Genomic DNA, 24,572 nt, shown 5'->3' on the forward strand with positions numbered 1-24,572 from the left:
TTAACGGCTTTTTTTGCACATCCTTTATATTAAGATCTTCGTTGTATTTCTCACATAATTACGAGTGATTATTATTGTCAGCTAGTTTGTTGTATTAAGTATTATTAATCCACATTTTACATTTAATCTAAAGTACGAGGGTTGTACCAAACACACTTTTAAAGACGGTACTTTAGATTTTGTATTCTTAAGTCGAAAAAGTGTGCCCTCTATTCGTCGGACTTTTGAAGCGTTTGAAATCTAAGTGTTCCTTTAGCTTGAAGAAACGATAACAATCGCTGGAGTATAAGTCCGGGCTGTATGGGGCCAACCAAATTGCTTTAAAAGCTCCTGTGATGAGCGACTTGGAGTCGAGCGTTGTCGTGAAGAACTCCTCGTCCGCCAGTCATCCTCTCTAGTTATTCTGGATTGCTCGCCGAAGTTTAGTCAACGTTTCACAATATCTGTCTATGTTCCTCAGGAACTATCCCTAGAGATTTAGGCACAGATATAAAAAAAATTTGAAACATGCGTTTAAAGCATTGTGCAATTGGAAAGCAACAATAGGTGGGGTCGCATTGGCTACGGTTCCTTAAGTTTCAGAACGCTGGGGAGAGAATACAACCCTTGTAAATAGTAATTTTGGGGATGAACTATATTGTAAATTAAATTCGAACTATTTTTCTGGTTATACTCGAAAAAGAATTACATTAAAATATAGTGAAGACACTGTTCACACTATCACTACACCAATGGTCAGAATTACACTGTCTGACGTGCGTTTCGATAACCAAGTTATCGTCTTCAGAGAGTGAAAGTAAACTGAGTCTATGAAGAATATTTATAATGGAATACTCGGTATACTTCGCTATTTAACCGTAATTTTTGGCTTGACGCGCATAAATGAATATTTTAATCAAGATAAATATAAATTAATGAAGGACCTTCGTTTTCGGATACTATTTATTTACAGAATAATAAGCTAATAATATCTCTCACTAGAATTTTTTCCAAATTTAATCTTTACGGAAGGACATTTATACTGATATATCTAAACATGCCGTTCACGGTTCTGATGGAGACAGTTTGTTATTGTCAGTTGATTCGGTAGATTTTTGATTCAGATTTTTCAGTAGAAAATCGACGTCCTGCTTGAATTTATCTGAACAAGTAAACTGCTTCGCTATTTGGTGTAGACGTTCCATTCCCTTCTTCATTTTCTGGATTTGCTCCAACAGAACACCTAATTGTTCTTTATCTAAATCGGACAGAATAAAATTAGATAAATTGTACATCTACTAATGTAACTTGCTAATATTTCGATTCGACTTTATTTAGATAAAATAGGAGACGAAATTTTGTCAAATAATTTAGGCAATCTGCATGAGTCAATTAGAAGTGTATATATACTCTGGGTATGTTCTGTGGGTTGCATCGTTCAACTTATTGCAAAGTTTGAACGAAGAAATCGAGTAAAAACGGCCGCATTTGGCTAAGAAGAAAATGTTTTATCAAGACAATGCGCCAGCTCAAACATCCGTTATCGCAATGACCAATATTTATGAATTGTTACCTCATGCACTCTATTTGCCAGATGTGGCACTTAAAATGAAGACACCCCTATATTTTACCTAGTTACCAAACTTATTTTTTTACATAATCAACTGAAATTTAAAATTCATATGGGACTTGAGGATTTTATTAGAAAAAATTATTCATATTATTATTATGACGATTTTCACAACAAAATGTGCATTTGCAATTGTAGTGGCGAAAATATGGAGGTGTCTTCGTTTTAAATGTGACAAACTGTACAAGTGTACCTACCTTTTTCATAAATTGGAGTTTTCTTTTGGGGTAAGGAAGCCAAAAGTTCTCTTACACTCATTCCAACTTTCACTTCTTGTGATTCGCCATTTGTAGTTGTTTTTTCATCTTTCTCTTGTGGTTCCTCGTTCACGTAGCTAAAACTTGGTTTATCGCCAGCATCGTTTTCGATTTCACAATTTTCTTGAGTTTCATCCTTCTTCTTCTCGTCGGTCTAATATAATCAAATATTAATACAGGGTGTTTTTATATTCGATCGACTACTCTCCACCACAGAGAGATCTCAATAAATGATTCATTTTGATATAGGAATATAGTTGCTGAGATATAGGGTGCTCAAAATTAGAAAATACGTGTTTTTTTCGATACTTTCGGAGTATGCCATTTCTTCAAATTTTCAAAGGCTATTTGTTATAAAAATGACAAAAAAAATCTTTTGTCTCCGATTTCACTCAAATTTCGCACAGGGGGGTATTTTGATATGAGAATCTCACAAAAGCTATCAGTTTCACCGAAAAAAGTTCTTTAAGGGTAGAAAAGTGGTGATAAGTCATGAAAATCGGATTTTCACGAAAACCATTGCTCAAACTCAAAAACAGATGTGATTTTCGGAATCTCCATAAGAAAATACATGTTGTTTTTTGGATACATTCTTATTATTGATTTGATTAGATAGCTGTTTTGAAAAATATAAGATTTAAATATAATTGATGATAAATTTTTAGTCTCGCTCTTAAAGAGAGGCAACCAATCATACATCATATGTTAGAACTGGTTATCGAATTACATGGAGAAGTCTATTTATAGTTTCCGGCATCGTTCGGTAGATGGCGATAAAATCGTAAAATCATAGAATAAGTAAAAGTATTGAGGTTTATTTAAAATTGGATTTTTTATCTATGCGAGTCGTATAACGAGTTGTGGATATGACAGGCGCTACGAAAACACTTTCAGGAGGAATCGAACAACAAAATTTTCTGGGAACCGTACTTCATATATTTCGTAGTTTTCTTTTCGATTGTTCGAATGGTACGAAATACAAATAAAATATACAAATTCAGCGTTAGAAAAATATAACGTGGTAGTCCTAATAGAATAATTACAGGCACAGAGATATATAGGATAATTCGATGAGAATTTCCAATCTTTGAATTAAGATTCATATTATGAATTAGCCCAACAATGCCTTTGTGGTCTAATGGTCCAGAAGCATCAAAATGAAGAAGAAAACTGCATTAATAAGTTTATTACTGTTTGAATCAATTATTTCTTGGTATTCTACCATTCGAACCGAAGTAACATGAGGATAATTGTGACCAAAGAAAAAATATTTGTTGGAATTTTACTGCTAATTGTAATTGTGTGACTCGAACTCGTAGAATTAAACTTTCCAGATATTTTCAAAGTTCACATCGATACAAGTGAAGGAAAAGAAATTTATCCAAAATTTTTTTCCTGCATAAGGTTGGTCAACTATTTTTTTCCTTCTAAAGCGTGAAATTTGAAAATCCAATACTGACCTGCTTTTTGGGCCTGGGAATATCTACTGCATGTTCGCAAGTGACTGCATCGCCTTGTTCACTAGTAATCGTAAAGTATTTTGAAGAGCGTGTTGGTTCGGCAGCTTCTACAGACTTCAATGTTTGTCTACGTTTTCCATCAATTTCTAAATCCATATTGATCTTATGATCCACAGGATTCGTTACCAAATATATAACTGTATTAGAATTTTTCTTATTGTATTCTCTATCAGAATCTATTATATTTTGAAATAAGCTGAAAATACTACGTAGCATGTTTTGACGTATAAAACATATTCTGATAATGTATCAGCTAAATGTGAATCCCGATTAAAATTATTAACGTGTTTGTCTAACAGAACATTATATTAACCACATGGTAATTTTTAAATTCGGATTGACAATTATTTTTCAATTTGACATTACTTTCGGCTCCTATGATGAGAAGTGTAAATAGATTTTCTAGTAGTTACATTATTCACTTACATACATATAGTAAGGTAGGATCCCCTAAAGCTAGAGTTTCTTCAAATTCTTATGCTTATACTTTTCATAGATCACTCTCAAAATTTTGCTGGACCTGTGGACTCCCTGTAGCTACAATACTACCAATTTCCAAATCTCGAAAAAAATTAAAATTAGATCTATTTGTCGTTGCCAACATGGATTTCACACTTCGAGTAGACATAAATTTCGTGTCTCAGCTCATTACTACAGCTATTTCACCTAGAACATTGGTTTCTAGTCGTATATTAATAAGGTGTTCGAGCAACATAGTTAGGATATGAATAAGGCAGAGAGGTCTCTATGAATAATCATGATTAAAGGGCTTTCTCGGATTGGAAAGATCACCTTACAGCTGATTCTGGATCCTAACCTAGAACGAAATTTTTATCACGATTTTCAAAGGGCGCCTTTAATTTTCGGTTGAAATTTTCAAACCTACATGATCTACAAAAACTTTTAAGCTTTTGATTTCTTTTACTTTTTGTGCTTTAATTTTTTCATGATATTTTCCATGTAAGGGGGATTTATTATATATATATATATATATATATATATATATATATATATATATATATATATATATATATATATATATATATATATATATATATATATATATATATATATATATATATATATATGAAGGGGCCTATTTTGAAAGCGATAATAAAAATTTAATTACATAGTATATGTGAAACTCAATTAATTCTATTTAAAATAAAAAAAATCATATGATTAACTGAAAACAAATTGTGTAATAAAATTGCAGAACTAAATGATATTCTGATGTTTTTTAGCTTCAGCTTCTTTTGCTCTTTTTATTTGCATTTCGCGTTGTTGTTGTAAGACTTTTTGGAATGTTTCAGCCTCTTCTTCTTTCTGACTATCTACAAATTATAGAAATCATATTTTAGCTTATTTATATACATATACAGAATGCAGAACAGAGCTTTTTATTAATACAAACGATACTAACAAATTAAGAAAATTCTATAGTGCTGAGATAGCGAATTCAACTAAAGTAAAAACTGAAAAATATATTGAGGAAATTTTTTAAAAGAATATATGGTCCTGTTAAAACAGTAGAAGAAAAAATGAGGAGATTGATGAATGAAACAATTGTTAGGAAAAATAACCCAGAAAACATAGTATGGAAATATTTACAGAATTGAGAAGATACATTGAAGCAAATAACAATTTGAAAACAGTTGTATACAGAGCAAAAACAATATAGGAACACCAGGTGAATACAGATTTAAACAGTATGAATTTCAAGAAAGGAGAGAAGAAAGTAAAAGACAGACACTTATTGAGAGAAATAGAAATTTGGATTTCCATATTTTTGGAGTGGTTACAGTGGTCACCACCAAACCTACCCCACAAGATTCTTAATTAGAATTGTAGGGTAAGTGAGTGTTATTATTTCACATATTTTTTGTTTCAATTTTAAAAATTTAGCTAATACTACAACGAAAATTTATGAATGGAAATATATACTTTCAAAAGGTGCTTCTTCTCCTTCGGAGTCAGAACTACTGTCATTGGTAGAATGTCTCAGATAAATATCAGATAAATTTGTACCACTGGAAATATCAGAAATTAGTTCTCCTGTGCTTTCTTTCTTATCATCATTTTCTGATTTTAATCGTTCTGCTTTTTTTGCTTCAGCTTCTGCTCTAATTTTTTCCCACTCAACACGGTACTCACTGTAAAAAAATTTCATAGTTATGCTCTAATTTGAAATAAATTTATTGAAACACTAGAAATGTTGAAATATTTTTAACACTCTTCTTCTTTTAAAAATAAATCTGTATAAACTGTTATTTCTAATAACTGATCAACTTATTAAAGAAAATATTTACAATCAATTTGTTTAGATATATAATGTGTCTTTTTTATGTAACTCATGAATAAAATGCATGGGGACATTACTTACTTTTCATATTCTTCAGCAGCATCTTCGATAAGCTTGTTTAAATCTTCCAGTCCTTGTCCTGTAGCAGCACTAACACCGCACACCTTCAGGTTTTGATAGAATTCATCTAGCGCTAGAGCCATTGACCTTGTTAAGTTACTAATATAACTTTCATCTGATTCCAAAGCTTCTTGAAACACTTCAAAATCAGTCATCCAATCTTTAGCGTACGAATGATCTACTATATCTATTTTATTCATAACTACAATAAAAGGTAATCTAGTTTTGTATAAAATTGAACAAGCATATAACATATTTGACATGAATGTAACCGGTGATGTACTTCTAACACAATCTACTACATATAATATGACCGTAGGAAAGGAAGAAGCTAATGTTTCTGTTATAATGGAACCTGATACGGACCACGTGAAAACTTCTATTTGACCGGGGGTATCTATTACACAGTGTTTATACTGTGATTTTTGTATAAAATCAATAACCTCGGGAAATTTAGTGGAAAATAGATTTAATGAAGTAACAATGGCTCCATTGGGACCGAGATTATACTGTTTCATTACTTCTTTATAGTTTACTGTGTCTCTAATATCTAAAATAAACAGTTTGTTTAGAATACGTGTAAAATATTATTGAAATCTCAAAAAAGTACCAACCTATGTTTGCGAAATACGGTAGATTAATGCAGGCTGGATCCAAATTTACTACATAAGGTTTATCTTCACTACTAGTTAATCTGGTAACCAACGAAGTTTTTCCACTACCAGCCATGCCAAGAATTATCAAGCACACTGGTTGCTTTTTATTTTCTTTAGTGTATTCAGAATTTGTAGCCATTATATTCAATAGTTTTAAACAATTAAAATATGATATATTTACTTAGAGTTGTATTTGTAAATTATCATTTTGAAAGGCTTATTTCTTCTTCATTTTAATCATCGGACTGCCATTTTCAAGCTGTAAGCTAAGCCATAGATAAAAAAGTATATAACGGACTTAACTCGTGATATTGTAATAATAACATTATAAAAAATACGTATCAACATAATTTCATTATATTAAGGTTTATTGTGTTTTATTGATTAAATCTTGTCTATGTAATATGTTTGTAGACAATAATTTAATTTTGGAAAACTTGCGACTCTACTAATAGCATTCAGAGCCATCTAACAAATATTGATAGTAGTGTTTCCTAGAAATAAAAAGACACCTGTGAATATTCCGAAATTATTGGCAAGTCCCAAAAATGTCCAATCTCTAATGATAATCTAAAATGGCGTATAGTATGTGTTTGTGGGATGTAGTCTTTGCGAAGAGCTAAAGTATGCGCCAAATCTGTTGAAATTTCTTTTATGTATGAATGAATAATTATTAATTTATTCGGTTGTGACACATTGAAAATGCTTAAATTGCGGACGAAGTTATATTATTAATAATTATCTTTCGAATAGTCAAGTGGGCTATGATATACAAATATTTTGCCTTGTTTTAATAAAAAATGTAGTGAAAATGCTGAAAAATGGAGACGAAATTGTGTCGAACCTGTGGAAAGCTCGGACAAAACTTCGTACACATTTTCAAAACGGAAGGATTAAGAAGCAAAATCGAGACATGTCTCCCAATTATTGTGAGTATACACATGATTTTATATGAAGTAGATGCATTTAATTTATAAAAGTATTTTAGAATATTTTGTATTCTGCATTGTTCTAGTAGGATTAACAATTATTTCTAGTGAACAAAAAGGAATAATCTTCCATAATGGACCAAAAACAGAAGAACGTCAAACGTACTGGTACTACCACCGACCCTCAATTTGTACGTTATGCTTCCAATTCGAGTAGTGGTGTCCTCATGGTGGGACCCAATTTTCGAGTTGGTAAAAAAATTGGTTGTGGTAATTTTGGCGAACTCCGTTTAGGGAAAAATCTATATAACAATGAACATGTAGCTATTAAAATGGAACCTATGAAATCAAAGGCTCCACAATTACACTTGGAATACAGGTTTTATAAGTCACTCGGATCTCATGAAGGTATACCAAATGTATATTACTTCGGACCCTGCAGTAAGTACAATGCTTTGGTTATGGAACTTTTGGGGCCTAGTCTTGAGGATCTGTTTGACATGTGTGAGAGAAAATTTACTTTAAAAACTGTACTCTTGATTGCGATCCAATTGCTGCACCGTATAGAATATGTACACTCCAGACACTTGATTTACAGAGATGTGAAGCCCGAAAATTTTTTGATAGGTCGTACTAGTACTAAAAGGGAAAAAATTATTCATATCATAGATTTTGGCTTGGCCAAAGAATATATAGAGCTTGAAACAAATAAGCACATACCTTATAGAGAGCACAAATCCCTTACAGGTACTGCTAGATACATGTCTATAAATACCCATTTAGGAAAAGAACAATCACGTAGAGATGATCTCGAAGCTTTAGGGCACATGTTTATGTATTTCCTGAGAGGATCTCTGCCTTGGCAAGGCTTGAAGGCCGATACACTAAAAGAAAGATATCAAAAAATCGGCGATACCAAAAGAGCAACTTCCATAGAATCATTATGTGACAGTCATCCTGAAGAATTTTCAATTTACATGAGATATGTAAGACGATTAGATTTTTTTGAAACGCCCGATTACGAATATCTTAGAACCTTATTCACAACACTATTCAATAAAAAAGGTTATGTGGAAGATGGAGAATTCGATTGGACAGGAAAAACTATGAATACTTCAGTTGGTTCTCTATCTACAACGACGCACGATAAAGTAACATCACCAAAAAGAGGTCTTACGAAGAATACCAAAACCAATGCAACTCAAGAAGCAAATAAACAGCATCATTTAGGAAATTTGACTCCCGCCGAAAGACACGATTCAGTTCAAGTTTTAAGTTCCACAAACAATGAACTAAATGTTGATGACACCACTGCCCACAGCAGTGCACCGATTGCTCAACCACAAGAAATTGAAATTTTTGATGAGACTAAATGTTGTTGTTTTTTCAAGAGAAAAAACAGAGGTGTTGCTAAACAGTGAACTTGATCAAATTTAGACAAAATTGTTTGTTTTTATTGTTGAAGTAGTCGAAAAATTTTAGATGCTGATTTAGTTATAAGGAAATATTAAATTCAATTTTTATTATCTAATGTATATCGAAATTTCGATGTTTTAATTAATACACAGTCAGGGTTCCCATCAAGCTGTGAAATTGTAATAAAATATTAATTAGTAGATATATGTCACCTATATACTACACATTTATAGAAAAAAATAATTACAATGAGAGGTATTCCTTACACCAATAATGATGAAAACTTACTGTCCTTACCATGCACTAATTACAAAGCCAGACAAAATTATACAAAAGTCTTAAAATATTAAAATATTTTTTCAAATAATAAATTTTTAAAATTTAATTAGGTTAATATTTATCAAGGTTAATGTGAAGAATTTTTTTTTATTATACAAATTATTCAACCCCTAATTATTTGAGTAAACAAAAATAGCCAGTGCTGGCATTTATAAATTATTTCGATTTAAATGAAATGTAAAAAATTAATGATTTAATCAAATTTCTATTTAACAGAAATCAACATAAAAACAGGATTAGAAATTATAATTAAGTTACATTGTAGGGTCCTTTAAAAATCTAGTTTTCCAATCTTTTAAATTCTCAGTTGGTTTTATAATTTAGTCTGAACAATTCTAAATATGGAAAACACCACAGCAGCTGAAGAAGTTATCGCCTCAAACAATTTTTTGACTATTCCTAAATATATTTTTCTGTGTTATCCACCATTTAGTGGCGTCAAAATTTCTTCTCCAAACAGCACACTTCTAAATGGTTTTGATTTAATCATATCTTTATTATAGAAGGTATCAGAACTGATCATCTTCATCATAGTGATTTTGTTTTTCCATTTTTACTTTCTTCTTCTTCTTCGTCATCTTTCAATGTAAATTTTATTTCTAACTGTACTTTTAACAATTTTTCTATGAATAAATAATATGAATACAAGCCGAAACATCGGAACTAGTATAAAACACTCATAATAGAAGGTCATTCCAGCATTCATCCAATTTGGAACTGTTGCTGGAATGAAAAGCCTATACTATATTAGATGATAAAGTTCGTTTTATATGTGGGGACAGTTTGTTTATGTCATTTTGGTGGAAGGTATGTTGTCATTAGTATTATATATTGCTGTATGTGGTGATTTTTAAATTAAGTCTAAATTTATTATTATTTTCATCATCGTCATCATCATCATCTTCTTCCGATCTAAAATTCGTGTATTATTACCTTACCAGTTTTCAGACAAAACCATGTTTTTGATTTTGTTATAGAGATTTACTGTTTAAGCTAATATTTGTTAGTTCTCTCAATGTTTTCATCTATGTACTGCCACACGGAAACAAAAAAAGTATCTGCATGGAAAGAGGATAATTGGTGGGAACCCTGTATAAAGAAGGTGAGTTTATACTGAACATTGCAATTTATTTTTAAATATAAGTAAATAATCCTAAATTTGTGGGGTAGGTTTATGTTTTTGTTTTTGGAAAGTATAAAAATTCAAATTCCATTTTCATCTTTAAACTTTTTCAATAATATCAATTATTTTAGTTGTAACTTTTTTATGCATAATGTTATCAATTATTTTTAGTTATAACTTTTTTATGCATAATGTTATTATATACAGAGTGGATCATAAAAACCAGTCTACTCCTATATTTAAAAGTGTTAGATATTTTTCGGAATGCTTCAACCCTTTTTTTGTGATACCATCATCTGTCAAAATCCCTTCCAGTTCTCCAACCTTTTATGTACATCGATTTAAAGACATTTATAAAGTATTTAGTAAATTTAATTAACGAAATAATAAAAATATTCGATGATAAACATTTTTGTAGCAACCGTAGAGTATTTGACATAATTTGTTAATAAACTCGTTGACAAAATTGAAGCACCACTTTAATTAATATAAATATCCACAATATAAACACGAATTAAAATCAAGTTACATTGAAAAAATAATTAACACCTACGAATTAGTCGAATATGACCTTAAACATAACATTAATTTGCCTTATTATTTCCATAAAAGTTTGTTTTTCTCCCAGCGACCTCTATGAGTTGGTTACGATTATAATCAGGAGGACTCTGACTTCGAATCCTCTTTTTGAGATAGTCCCATAGATGTTCTATAAGATTCATATCCGGACTATTAAGTGGCCACTCTAATAAAAGGATAGGTAGGAAAGTAAATCATTTTAGAGCCATCACCAAAAGGCTCGATATTATAGCTGACAAACTTTTCTCCTTGCCTTCACTAAACAAGCCTCATGTGGAGCTTTAAGGCTAACTTTAGTTTCATAGGAGAACACAACCCACATTCATTGATGGTCCAATTTCGTTTTGCAACATTTAATCTCTGAACTTTGTGTTCTCTGCTTTTTTGGTTGCTTAATCCTGCCTTATGTAAAGTCTTCTAACCGTTCGAGACGATATATCGATATTTCGAACATCTGATTGAATTGAATATCCTTCATTATTATTGTGGGATTGTGGAAATCAAACACCAAAGTGTTTTTAATATTGATTCCAAGATTTTGTGTGTGGGTATCTCGCTATATTTTTATATTGTAACAATAGATGATGCATTCTTATATCCAATTTATAATTTTATTTTATTTATTTCTGCATAAGATGAAAATATTCTATCCGAATTTTTATGTTTTCCGAAAATGTATTCTAATGAATTGTAAATACTATGATCACAGAGTATGCCTAAACGTATTCGTTTTAGTAGAAAAGCTTTTATCTTGTGATATACATGTGTAATAAAAAAATTAAATCACTAATATTTTATTATTAATTATTATTATTAACCTCGCTTCATAAGTATTTTCGCTTTTGCATAAAATACTATCTAACATTGTAAGCATATACGATTATAAATTTTCGGATAAACAATAAACAATTAAATATGTGTGGTTATGACGAAATTTCGATGACATGCAATTGAAGGTACACTAGCATGCAAATTTTGGGTATACTAGGAAATAATAGTTTTTTTAGATAGTATAACATATTTTGAAAATTTTTGAAGTGTGTTTGTTTCATTATTTAGAAAATCTACTCCCTTAACTTTAACCCTACCTAATAGTATTGTGTTTATTTTGTAAATAACATTTATCTGCGATATTATTGATAGAAGAAGGCAAAAAAAATTGAATGTGGTTAAATAAGTGATTTTTCAGTGTTACAGCGGCTGATACCCAAAAAATTATCAACTGAAATTGAAGGAAATTAAAAACTACCCCCAAAAATAATTATACCTTAAAAAGATACGAGGAAAAGGTCCAAACAAAAAATGTAGACACTGAAATTGAATCTCTTTTGATATATAAGGAAACTGGACAGAATTCAACGCCTGAAGGGAGTCAAAGCGTACGACCCCAATCAGGGTCCTACTTGATCTTCCACCTTTGATCCTAAAGATACCATTAGAAACCATAAGGACAACATATAGGCTGAATATCTTCATAAAAATTTACCAACTGGTCACGTAAAACTCTAGACGCAGACTACAAGAGTACGTTCAATCATTTACATGCACATAATGAATGGTTTGACCGATGCTTTTGGGAGGACACCTCAAAAACACGCTATAGTCGTCCAAGCATGAAGTATTCGCTGTGATGGAATGTGTTAATCGACGCCATAGAAAGTAATATCCAGCAGAACTACCATAATAAAAGTCATACGGTGGGTTCAGACTTGCCCAAGAACTGGTGAGTGGTGACTGCAAGGTTCAGCTCGTTGGAGTGTTGCTGTTACATCTCTCAGTAGTCTACTTGTAAAACAGACTCTACGGAGATGTTTGGAAATATTTGAACCTTCTGTATCTCTTACCAATCAACTCTTTCAATTAAATAGGCGTGAAGTTCGACTCTGGTGACTTGTTTTTTAATCGGACAGAGTCATCTAAGACACCCTCACCATACTATAGGCATCAAGGGTGATCCTGAATGCCGATGGTACGTGGAGGAGAAAGAAACCTGCGGAGTGCATAACACTCAAACTTGAGAAAGTTCTAAAGGTTACATAATGACATTTAAAGTTTTAAGCCAAGATAAGCTTTTGAAAAGACGTGCGCTTCGTTTTCCATACGAATGCGGCTTCATAGAGATCGAACACTTATATAACCCCGATCTAGCCTCGTGCGATTATTTTTGTTCACAAAACTGAAGGCCGAATTAAGGGGTAGAAGATAAGCAACGACGATGAAATTAAACAGTGAAAAGTGTGTGGAAATGTAGGGAGAAAATATTGATAAATAATCACAGTTTTTTTTTAATTTATGTAAATAATAATAATAATGAGGAAGGCAAACATAAGTTTGTTTCTGACGTTTTTCTTGAAAATTTCAGTATACAAATAGTTGAAAATTGTTTATTTGTGTTAATTTTCACCTTATTGCTATGCCGAGTTGGTTTCGACGAGTTTTAGTACATTTATAATACTGAATACACAGTTTACACCAACACTGATAATTACACTGACGCGCGTTTCGATAGTGTAAGTATCAGTGTTGGTGTAGTAGTTGTGTAAACAGGGTGTTAACCAACGGTTCCAGAAATACCAATTTATATTTATAATGTATTAGATTCTGATAAAATTAAGTATATATACAATTTATAATAATGTCTAAATAAATTTGTATATAATAATAATATATAACCTAACCAAATATGGAATGCCATTTTGTTTTTTACGCGTAATTTGAACTTTTTGAAGTAATTATCAACAATCTTACATTTGCACTTAATTTTACAATAATTCTTGGTTACGTAGATCTGATTTGAGTAATAAAATAAAGATCCCGTAATATGGAATACTCTTATCAAAAATTAACTTCAACTTTTAATAAACTTCGGTATATCATAGAAAAGAACCCAAATTATTTCTCCATATAACACACTTTGATTGCAATCGTTAAATACCAGAAGTTCCATATTTCCCTATGAGTATAATTCCAAAAATTTTTATTCTTGTACTTTCGATTTATTTTCTTTCTCTTGCTTTTACTTATAACATTATTCTTGGGAAGATGAAGACGTGATGACTGCAGATGTTTTTCTTCCTCTATTAGATCTCCTTACTGCAAGAAAGTTTGGAAGTTGATTGTACAGTTTGAATATTTGTATCTTGTCTGGGTATTGAAGACTCTGAAGGCTATTTAGTGCACTTTAAGACGATAAACATGGCAGAGGACGACAGCTGCAGATTCTAAGAGCAAGCTATAGAGACAGTAGAATATTTTGCGAAGGTCCTGCTTCCCAATAATCTAAATCTGAGCAAGGAAATTTTAGTTGAAGACATACAACTATCAGTTGTTTTCAAATTGACTATAAAGCATCCTACAAGTTGGAGATTTGCATCTTTTTATTCAATCTCTTTACAGCAATTTCACTTATTCGTTCTTTTAAATTAGCTCAACAACATTTACGAGGGTTGCTACTTAAGTTTTGAGCTATGGCAACACTTCATTATTATACATTCAATATTGCATGAAGATTTGGTTGTCGAAAAAGATTTGTTCGAGTTTTATACCGCATAATTTGACAATCGCTCAAAAAAAACTAGTGAAAACTAGCTGAAAAAATCGTGATACGTGTATAAGATCGTGAAAAGCGTCGAATCAGGGATCTATGCATATGATTCAGAAACTAAACAATAATTGATTGTATGAGTCCTTCAAGACGAACCAAATCCAACAAAAGTTGCTCGTGCACGAAGCACTTCGAAGCAAATGGTCAACAGTGAATTCTGGATGGTACACCTGCAGATTAATCAAGCCAATGCGAGCTTTTACACACCACTTCAAGCAAAAACGTTTTTGAACAGTCAAAACATGGAATTGATTGGACATCTGCCATTTAGAACCCAATGGTTTCTTCTTATTTTCGCAGATCAAAAATAAATTGGTAGGTCAACGTTTTTCTACACCTGAAGAAGCGGTTGATGCGTTTTTGAGGTTATCAGCGATTGAGACCGTGTTATCATCCGTGTCCTGTCAAAACATGATATTTGCTTCCCATTGTCAATAAGCAATTTCCCTCAAACAGTTTTTCTTTCTTGTATAGTGACTGCGGTTTCTTTTGGGGGCCTTTTTAGGCAAGGCGCTAATTGGGAGACACGTATAGCACGTGTGAGGTAGCTTGACACGAAAAACGCGTACACACGCGACACGTGCTGCGTAGTGGGGGTTTGGATTTGATTGACAGTCGCGACATTTGACAATCGAACAAAACATTTATATCACCTAATAAATTTATTCTATCGAAGAAGAACAGTGGACAATTCAGTTTCGTCTTTATATATTCTCGATTTTTTGTATTTTGAAGCTCTCTGTATTCCCTTACCGCCTCTAGTAACTTTTCTTCTGTCATTTTGTGAGCTCGTCAATGTATTCAATTTTGTAAATTACAAAATTACGTGTTGTGCGTTACCTCAAACGTGCTATACGTGTCGCAATTTGCCTCTGCTCTTAAACTTGTACACCGAAAGGGTATAGAAAAAAATTAGGTTTTAGTATTCCATATTAGGGAAACTATTCCATATCTGGTGGCTTTGTTGTATAGTTTGATAAACGTATATCACTAATCAAAATATGTCTAAATATGAACTTGCCCTTTTTTTAGGTGACCCCGTACTCTCTTCTTCCCGATACAATTTGTGGAGAATGCGCGGAGAGCGTAGACGCTTTCTACATGTTCATAAAGAACTGTATACAAAACATTATAATTTTAGAAGCACAATATGATATACAGGAATCTTGTTTAAAATCTAAACAGAAAAGAGATAAGAGCTGCTTCGTCGATTTCAGCCATAAAAAGATCAATAGAGGAAGTCAGACGGACGACAGTTTGGACGTTTTATTTGGAAGGAATTTCGATATCGACGAATTTAGAAACAGTTTTCCTCACACGAATAATTATCTGAGCAATCCGAGCAGTTTGATGTCGCAAAATGAGATTCGTTTGGTTGATTATGATATTGATTCCGAATCTAGTCTTGATGAACACTTTGACGGTAAAGGTGAAATTATTCTATGTGATAAATTGCAGTCGTTTAATAAAATTTGCAAATTAGTCGATTCTTATACTAATAGGCGAGTATTTCCGACGAAAACCAACTATTTCGATGATACCGAAACAAATTTGATCAGCGAAATATCCCAAAGAAAAAATCTTAAAAGGAAAAATGAATTTATTGAAACGTACAAACCAAAAATTTACAAACTCGATACTTCTAATAGAAGAAAAAATAAGATACCAAAGAAATTAGATACCCAAGATATTAGAGAAGAAAATTTTAGTCGCGAAAATCTCGTACAAGATCAGATCAAGGAGTTGACTAACGGAGAACGGGAAATCCAACAAAATACAGTAAATATAAAAATATTTTTAAATGTATTTAAAAAAATACTGGTCTACAACAATAAAAGTGACGGGAAAAGTCGAATCTCTTCTTTTTCTAGTGATTTTGTAATATTCTTGTATATTTAAGCTCACCCCCGTATTACAGAAACAGTGTGGACCGGTCAAATTAGTGAATAAACGATCCTTTTGATAAATTATATAGTACAATGGTTTTGATCACATTTTGTTGTTCCTAATTAAACATATATATATTGCATACCAATAACTTCCTTAGGACTTATCGAAGAGAAATATGGATTTATAACTCCCATTTGATAATATTTGTATATTCCATAAATTGCACACAATAATATGGGGCCGTTACCAAATTTCTTCCTCAAAATTTACTCTTCAAGACCATCCGATATGGGATTCGTATTTTTAATCATTATTTAATTTCTGCTAGTTCATTTTTTCAACCATATACTATCTGCTAAATAAGCTACTGTAGAACTACTCCATCCACTGGGTGTCTTCAAATTCGACTTACCTGCACCTGCTAACACTGTAGCAGAAGTTTGACGTAGATAATGTCCAAATATTCCATGTGTTACGACAATTTCTCATCGGGCCGCAGTTGTGTTTAATTGCTCACTAAACATACTGCAAAGACTTTTCCACTTTTGGTTTTAACCAATTTCTGCTTTTCTGTGGTTTGTATCTTGGAAACAGAACGGTTCTGTTTCGACGGGTATGTAACTCTCCTTTTTCTCAATTCGCCTTTCATCAATCATGTCTTTGTACGAAAATGTGCAGTAGAATGTATGCATAATGAACACTACATCATACATTTTGTCTGTATTTATTCCACTTATTTCACTTTCCCAAGTTCCTGTTTTGGAATAGTTTCCCTTCATCATGTAAATGGAACCATTATGAATGTTTTATCCTGGAGGATGACCTAACGATTAGGAGCCAAGCTTCATCTGATCTGGTTCACTTTTTCTTTCTAGACTTAATAAAAAATGATTTTGTTTGACCCGATTCCCATTTCGAGTACATGTAAATTGAAATTGTGCAACATTATCTAAAGGATTGTTTATTTATGTAATCTATATATACGATATTGATTTGATTTCCTTTTAGAACGAAAAGCTGCTGTCTTCTTTACCCCAAAGTTGTTTATTGTGCGATACTCATTTTTCCGATTCTTCAGCATTGGCATCACATGTATTCGAATTCCATGGAATCGATATGTCAGAAGTTGTATCTTCGGGATCGGGCGAATCGTTACCTGAAAAAGGAAAGAAGAAGTTACCGAAACTCGTGAAAATATCTGATCTCAAAAAGACTGATTCAATAGGTAAGTGTGAAAATACCGCAAAAAAATAAAATTCGAATTAATACTCAAAATCAGAGGAATCTCCTCTTCAAGATTCTTGATCTTTAGTATAGCTGCATACCCAAACTCCTCTGCTCTCCAGAGTCCTTCTGATTGTAGCTCAATACCAGTTTTTACCTCCAGATTTTTTGCCTAAAGATTTGGACGCCTCTAATTTAAGACGTCTCCCGTTTACTAGCATAGCTGTAGTTTTAATTGCCTCAGTAGTGCCGAGCAACGCTAGTCGATAGACTTAATCAAGAGTTTTGACCGTTTCAAGGCAATCCAACAAATATCTTCTATTATTATAGGTTAACTACAGCTTCGATTATGCTAGAATTATCTTAGCTTCGATTAAGTTAGGTTTACTTAAGCTTTTATTAGGTTAGACTTATTTTAGTTTCGATTGATTTATTTTAGCATCGATTATGTTAGGTTTACTTTAACTTTGATTAGGTTAGGATTATTCTAATTTCGATTGGTTTACTTTAGTTTCGATTAGGTTAGGTTTACTTTAGCTTCCATTAAGTTAGGTTTACTTTAGCTTCCATTAAGTTAGGTTTACTTTAGTTTCGATTAGGTTAGGTTTACTTTAGTTTCGATTACTTTAGCACTACTAATTGACCGACCACTAGGGAAACAGATGTTTTTCTATGAAATTTCGTGTGATCCATAAATTCAATTTGAAAAAATGAACAAATTCAATTGTTTATATGATTGGAAGTTCTAATGTCCGACATCTAAGACCTCATAATGACTCATTTTGATAACTGTATTAAAATATTTTTTTACATTCTATTTCAGAACATAACCAATCTTCCGAACATCATCAAAGCTCGAAATTGTCCTGCCCTAATTGTTCGGGAGTTTTTACCAGTAAACAAGATCTCATGATGCATTTAAGACTGAAACACGCACAAATAGCTGGATTCGTTTGCGGTATATGCCTCCATCAATGCTCCTCGTATATGAATTTGAAAACGCATCTTGAAAATTGCTCGAATCCTCAACCAAACACTAAATATATATGTCAGATATGTCGATACGGCGATGACAATTTCAAATGGTTGGAAAATCATGTCTTAGTACACGATTTTATAATAGAAACTTGTAAAAAGCAAATGAAAATGTTCGATCCGGAAGATTTTATAGTTATTAATGAAGCATTCGCGGACACTCCGTATAAAGGTTTGAGTTGCGTAGATTGCGGTCAAAACGAATTCTTCTCTTTCAAGGAATTCAGCGCGCACAGAAGAAACGAACATTCGAATTTCCATTGCGATCTCTGCAATAAATTTTACGGACGAAATTCTCATTTATGGAAACACGTTAATAGACTGCACAAAGGTCATCCGAGTATTACATGCCAATTGTGTTACAAAACGTCAGCTTCCAAATACCATCTTTCGCAACACTTTAACAAGATCCATCTTACTAAAAGTAGCAAAAAGTCTATGAATCAATCAGAAAAACAAACAAAATTTCCATTCGATTATTCCCCGTTAAAACCAAAATTTATCAAAGACGAATTCGATTATCGCAGCGATAATTCGAATATAAATTTCGATGAAGTTGCCATCAAAGAAGAATCGGACGAGGATTCGAATATTATAAAGGACGAGCCACCTAGCGCGCCGAAGGAAATAGATTCGTCTCACGATATGTACACGAATATCATTACAAATTATACGCCGCCATTGAACGACGGCGATTTCAAATGTCCCAAATGTTCTAAAGGTTTCCACAAAAAAATGTTGCTAAAAAAACACAAAAAAAATTGCAGACCTAGGATGCAGAAAGATCTACTGACTAGATGCAAAACTTGCGCTAGGATATTCAAAGATCGTCAAAGCCTCGCTAAACATTTAGTGAACTACCATTCCGAATACACATGCGAAATATGTACCGAAAAAGTCGAAAGCAAATGCGAAATAGTGTCGCACATAAGGTTCAGACATCCGGGTTGTCCGTTGTTCTGTAGAATATGTAAAAACGTATTGAGAAGCAAGAGCGACCTTCAAGAGCACACGAGAAACCATTTCGATTCACATGTTTGTCAATTTTGCGGCGATTCCTTACCGAGTAAAATCAAATTGAAGATGCACATACTCAGTTTACACCGTAAAATTCTTAGTTTATCTTGCGGCATATGTTTGAAATTATTCGAAAATCAACACATCCTAAGAGATCACGTTAAACTGATCCACAAAAATCAATTGACGCCGCTGACTTCGTGTCCGGTTTGTGGAAAAAATTACGGTTCCAAATGGAAAACCTACGATCATATCAATAAATCTCACGGCAGGATATTCAGGGCGTGTAAAACGTGCTTGGAGATATTTGATAATGATGCTCAATTACAGGCGCATTGTGACGTTACCGCTCATGGGGGACCGGTCGGTAATTCTAATACGGCGGCTCTAAGGAACAGTATTATGGCTCATATTAAGTCTGCTATCGATGAAGTAGTTGAACAAAATGATGAAATCAACGACGACTCCGATAGTGATGACGAGGGTAAGAATTTTTCCAAATTGTTAAATGTAAATGGATAATTCCCATGAATTCTTGAAACTCTTGTCCTAGCAGTTTTTAGAATAAACCTAACCGACTCACTATGTCCCAATTAGAACATTGTCTAAACTTTTTATTAAGAAGTTTTAAAAAAATCTGTTTGGAACTATTTATTGTCTGTTGTAGATACAAAAAACTTTAAAAATTTCTCTGAATTTAGAATCATAAGTCATTAAATACTTGTCTCATGTTAATTAAATACTAGTCTCATGAAAAAATATCATTTGCGCACAGCATTACCAAAAGTCGATAAGCAGGTATATTTTTTGGGGACATTGGTAATACTGGCATTAGTTTTTGACAGTTGGTAGTACGGTTACTTGTTCGGAACGGCGAATTGATATAAAGTAATTGTTGGAAAAATATTTCATTGTAATTTGATGAAGGTTATATTTTATTCAATCAATTTTAACAAAATTTCAACGAATTAATAAATTTAATTTTGTTGTAGGTGAATCTGATGGCACTTACAAAAAACAACAAATTGAGGAACCCAAATTTTATTTACCTCAAAACGATAAAATATCCTTATTGGAAAAGCGATTATTGGGTAAAACAATAACCGACGACGAAACCAATATAAAACCGAAACAAACTATAACTAACAGCAATAAGAAAATTAAAATATCAAATAACGAAACCAAATCCAAAACAACAAACAAAAAAGAAGATGAATCGGATGGTACCAATCCGCACACCAACTCGTCGAAACGAACAGTGTACGTCAATAGTAACGATCCATCTTATTGTGAGATCTGCTACAAAACCTGGCCGGCGAAAAAACACCTTTGGCAACATTACATACGTTGTCATAAAAGCGTAGCTGCCACAGTTTGTGGAATATGTTTGAAAACCAACGATAATTATAAAGCTCTACAACATCATCTGAGAGACAATCATCCAAAACTATTGCACGGTCAAGGTTTCGGTTCAAATTTTATATGCAGGATATGCGGAAGGTATCATAACGCCAGCTCCAAGTTGAGGTTGCATATGGTGATCCACGAAAATTTCGATTGGAAGCTTTTAGATGAAGATAAATCTGACAATGACATTAATCCTAAATCGACAACAAACGGCTTCAAATTTACAAAAGGATCCGAAAGAGAAGAATACGATGATAATATCAACTACGAAAGTTTAATAGAACAAGTAGAATGTTCTTCACAATCGGAAAATGAAGAATCAGAAAACGATCAACCCGATCAACTTAAACAAGAGGTTTCTTCCTCATCTGAAGATCAAGAAGAAGCAAGCGAAGATTCAGTTTTATCATCCAATTCCATACAAGATGAAATTGATAAAAAAATACCGATTTCAACGGAACAAGAGACTTCACAACGTCAAGATTGCCATTCTAGTGAAGATTCAAGCACCACTTTTTCTGATGACAGTAAAAGTGATTCCTCGGATGATTGTTCTCAAGCGTCTCAATCAATGTCATCGCAAAGTAAATTTAATCCTAGATCTAATTCTAATACTGCTGATTCGTCGATAAGCGGTAATATTTTCGAAAGAAAACCGGAAGAACTCGATTCGGCTATCAAATCTATTAGCTACGAATGCATACAACCAGAGGACCTCAACGTAGTCGACGATTATTGCGATTTGCAAAATAATTGTTTGAACGAGAACGAAATCGAATCCGCGGTTGGTAGTATCCTTTAAACTTTTGTATATATTTGAAGTTTCCTATGTTGTATCTTTCATTATATAATTTTAAACGTCTTAAGTACGAGGGTTGTCTTTTTAGTTTCGCATACATGACCCCAATAAAATTTTTATCGCCCTTCAGCGAGATTTACACAATGTTATTATAAAACATTTCCGTAGGACGTAGATGTCATCCTCTATGTTCCTCGTGTCAGTATAATACTGTATGTATGTTGATTTAAAGAACTGTAAAAAGACAGCCCTGGTGTAATAAGGAATTTATAGGACGAAATTTAATAAAAAAAGGTCCTAAAACACCTAGAAACATCTGAATTACCACATTTGTCAGATCTATTGATATGCTACCAAAAGGCAGAGAAGATAAACTAATTAATAAATGAAACGTCTTCAAACGTTATCAAGAATTTTATATAAATGACATTTTCATTAAATACCTCCATACAAATCAAAATCGGATTGATAGTAGTTACCCAGAAGTATAGATACCCTTTAAGGGTATATATATGGCCCTGTTTAACTGCATACCGTAAATTTAGTTTACAGTTTCTCCACCATGTAATGAACCAGACGCAGATCCCCAAACTTTCCTGGTAGTTAAAAAAAGTCACTGTCAAATTATATCTTAGTATCATTAATCGTAAATAACCAGCGTAAGAAAAACACTGTAACAAATGACTTGGGATAATGAAAACATTTTGTGCTACCGTTGTTACAGAGGGCGAATGTGCAGCTTCACCAATGCACGAATCCTCAACTTTGTGTATCGAAATAGGGGCAAAAGCGAACTCGGGTAACCAGACTACCCGGCTGTTATCAAATGATTTACAAATGCGGTTTCTCAGTACTTCTGTAGGTATTATCACAAAGGATAAATATATCAAATTCCGTCCTTGTTAATTCCATTAAACTATGTATTTGTGATGTGATTCCATTGTTTTGTAAAAGTGTATCCTTTGCATGAAATGGGCTAAGTCTTATAGTCCATGTTCACCATCTCCTGTTTCTAATATAAAATGGTATTGAATTTTTTTACTAGTCATACGGTTCTCTCTTATTTTTGAAGTATAAAGTGCTTCAATTTTTTTATCGATTTTATTAATACAAAAAACACGATAGAAATGAAACAGCTTATCAAGAACTGAATTGAAATTTTATAAATAAGCAGATTATAATTAAAAAGAATAATAAGACCAGAGTCACCCATGTTATTTTAACTCAGTTATATCTGGAATTTTATTTTTTAATGAAAATAATATGATTGGAAGCAATCGAATACGTTTTCTTAACAAAGAGTTGATAACAAAAACACTGGTGTCCTTTTAATATTCACAATGCCAAATCCTTCAGTCGCTTTAGATTTGTGGGTTGAAACTTCGAAGGTAAATAACTTTAAAACGATGCTACTGATGTCTGATGGTAAAATTAAATAATAACTACTTGACATATCGTCGTATGTCTTCCATCGAGTTGAGTCCACGATATTTCGCGGATGGTTACTATAAACTCTTCCTTTGAGGTAGCCACATGGAAAAAGTTTATGGGAGTCAAGTCGGATTACCTAGGTGGATGCGGGATGGTCTCAAAATTTGTGTTAATAGTCCTGCGTAAGGTACTGATAAAACTGTTTAATAAGAGGAACTAGTCCGCTTTTCTTATATTCGATGGAGGGTCAATACTGTTTGTCTGATATGTAAGCATTCCGTGAAAAATTCTTGGCTCGGATCAATTAATTGAAAAGCAGATATTGGAACCTAATTTTTTCATTCACTTTTATTCCAGAAAACGCAACGGTTAATAATCATATCCTCCAAGTTGAAAATTCATCAAATTTATCATTTGCCATCATCAATATACAAGAACCAAACCTATTTTATGTTGAAACTAGAAGCTAAATTAGACAATGGAGAAATAAAAATATTTGCTTATATGAGTTACCCTCCCAGTTTTAATATTTTATAGTTTGCTTTGTTATAATTATATATCGCCATTAATTTTTTTATATATTTAGTAATATAAAACATATTACTCTACCATAAAAGTATTAACACATTTTGGAATGAATGTGGCAAAGTCCAAAATATATATTGTCTGATTCGTTTACCAACCCTGTATATTTGAATAATTATTTAAGGGTACTAAACGTTCAGGGATGTTTTGAACACTTTAGAACATGATGTAGGAATTAGACCTCCAAAATAACAACAATAATTACCATATTTTTGTATTTGTGTCTTTTTTGTTTTATTTAAAAGACTGATTTCTTCGGTACGATAAATATTTGAACGTATTTTTCTATTTATTTCAATTGAAATTTTAGTATAAGTAATATCAATTCAACTCAAATCATTCCTTTCTCATACTCATTATGGTTAGTAAATAAATGTAAATAAAGTAAAATAATAAACTATTTTGCAAAATATTTAGTTTTATTTATTACAAAAATCATGGAATTCAAGCAAACCCAGGTTTATAACTTTATTGATGTTTATCTAAACACACTGTAGTACGCTGTTTTTGTATCCTATCCTATTAAGTTGTTGTTGACACGCTTTGTTATCTTTACCTCTACCCTCCATAACTTTAAACTGTTTTTTGTGAAAACAATTTTAAACCCGAACAAATAATTCGTGGGCCATTGAAAGTCGTGGAAAGAGCGCGTAGAACACGTTTGTGTATCCTAGAAGAATATTATACCACAACAGCGTGGGGTTATTGAATTAGGCCACTTTACTAAATT

General features: G+C 32.4%; 4 protein-coding genes across 5 annotated transcripts; 2 read left to right on the forward strand and 2 right to left on the reverse strand.

The window, feature by feature from the left end:
• Positions 1–924: 924 nt before the first annotated feature.
• LOC130892574 (uncharacterized) lies at positions 925–3,781 on the reverse strand. Its single transcript, XM_057798043.1, has 3 exons — positions 3,327–3,781; positions 1,807–2,020; positions 925–1,237 (listed from the first exon to the last, which is right to left on the reverse strand). Exons 1-3 carry the CDS (start codon positions 3,600–3,602, stop codon positions 1,044–1,046), a joined length of 684 nt encoding a protein of 227 aa, XP_057654026.1. The 5' UTR covers positions 3,603–3,781; the 3' UTR covers positions 925–1,043.
• Positions 3,782–4,482: 701 nt separating this feature from the next.
• LOC130892424 (GPN-loop GTPase 1) lies at positions 4,483–6,863 on the reverse strand. The gene is made up of 4 exons (XM_057797846.1): positions 6,423–6,863; positions 5,770–6,358; positions 5,331–5,539; positions 4,483–4,720 (listed from the first exon to the last, which is right to left on the reverse strand). The coding sequence occupies exons 1-4, from the start codon at positions 6,601–6,603 to the stop codon at positions 4,605–4,607; spliced, it is 1,095 nt and encodes a 364-aa protein (XP_057653829.1). The 5' UTR covers positions 6,604–6,863; the 3' UTR covers positions 4,483–4,604.
• A 138-nt stretch (positions 6,864–7,001) lies between these two features.
• Positions 7,002–24,252, forward strand: LOC130893476 (zinc finger protein 521-like). Of its 2 annotated transcripts, none has more exons than XM_057799652.1 (5): positions 7,002–7,393; positions 15,487–16,233; positions 17,353–17,569; positions 18,392–20,104; positions 20,613–24,252. In XM_057799652.1, the coding sequence occupies exons 1-5, from the start codon at positions 7,286–7,288 to the stop codon at positions 21,827–21,829; spliced, it is 4,002 nt and encodes a 1,333-aa protein (XP_057655635.1). In that variant the 5' UTR covers positions 7,002–7,285; the 3' UTR covers positions 21,830–24,252. The 2 variants fall into 2 exon arrangements, with proteins under 2 accessions (XP_057655635.1, XP_057655636.1); XM_057799653.1 differs by lacking the exon at positions 7,002–7,393 and adding an exon at positions 9,968–10,250.
• Positions 7,508–11,640, forward strand: LOC130893477 (casein kinase I-like). The gene has a single exon (XM_057799654.1). It carries the CDS (start codon positions 7,528–7,530, stop codon positions 8,812–8,814), a length of 1,287 nt encoding a protein of 428 aa, XP_057655637.1. The 5' UTR covers positions 7,508–7,527; the 3' UTR covers positions 8,815–11,640.
• Positions 24,253–24,572: the final 320 nt, after the last annotated feature.

Source organism: Diorhabda carinulata, chromosome 4, assembly GCF_026250575.1.
Source record: "Diorhabda carinulata isolate Delta chromosome 4, icDioCari1.1, whole genome shotgun sequence".
Classification (NCBI taxonomy): Eukaryota; Metazoa; Arthropoda; class Insecta; order Coleoptera; family Chrysomelidae; genus Diorhabda; species Diorhabda carinulata.

Bases quoted from the DNA above. Each gene is read 5' to 3' on its own strand.
- LOC130892574 (XM_057798043.1), bottom strand. From the start codon at position 3,602: ATGCTACGTAGTATTTTCAGCTTATTTCAAAATATAATAGATTCTGAT. The intron at 2,021-3,326 runs GTCAGTATTGGA...TGATTATATTAG, and splicing joins TTCCCAGGCCCAAAAAGCAG to ACCGACGAGAAGAAGAAGGA. The intron at 1,238-1,806 runs GTAGGTACACTT...TGTCCGATTTAG, and splicing joins AACTCCAATTTATGAAAAAG to ATAAAGAACAATTAGGTGTT.
- LOC130893476 (XM_057799652.1), top strand. From the start codon at position 7,286: ATGGAGACGAAATTGTGTCGAACCTGTGGAAAGCTCGGACAAAACTTC. The intron at 7,394-15,486 runs GTGAGTATACAC...CCCTTTTTTTAG, and splicing joins AGACATGTCTCCCAATTATT to GTGACCCCGTACTCTCTTCT. The intron at 17,570-18,391 runs GTAAGTGTGAAA...ATTCTATTTCAG, and splicing joins CAAAAAGACTGATTCAATAG to AACATAACCAATCTTCCGAA.
- LOC130892424 (XM_057797846.1), bottom strand. From the start codon at position 6,603: ATGGCTACAAATTCTGAATACACTAAAGAAAATAAAAAGCAACCAGTG. The intron at 6,359-6,422 runs GTTGGTACTTTT...TGTTTATTTTAG, and splicing joins ACCGTATTTCGCAAACATAG to ATATTAGAGACACAGTAAAC. The intron at 5,540-5,769 runs GTAAGTAATGTC...ATTTTTTTACAG, and splicing joins GCTGCTGAAGAATATGAAAA to TGAGTACCGTGTTGAGTGGG.
- LOC130893477 (XM_057799654.1), top strand. From the start codon at position 7,528: ATGGACCAAAAACAGAAGAACGTCAAACGTACTGGTACTACCACCGAC.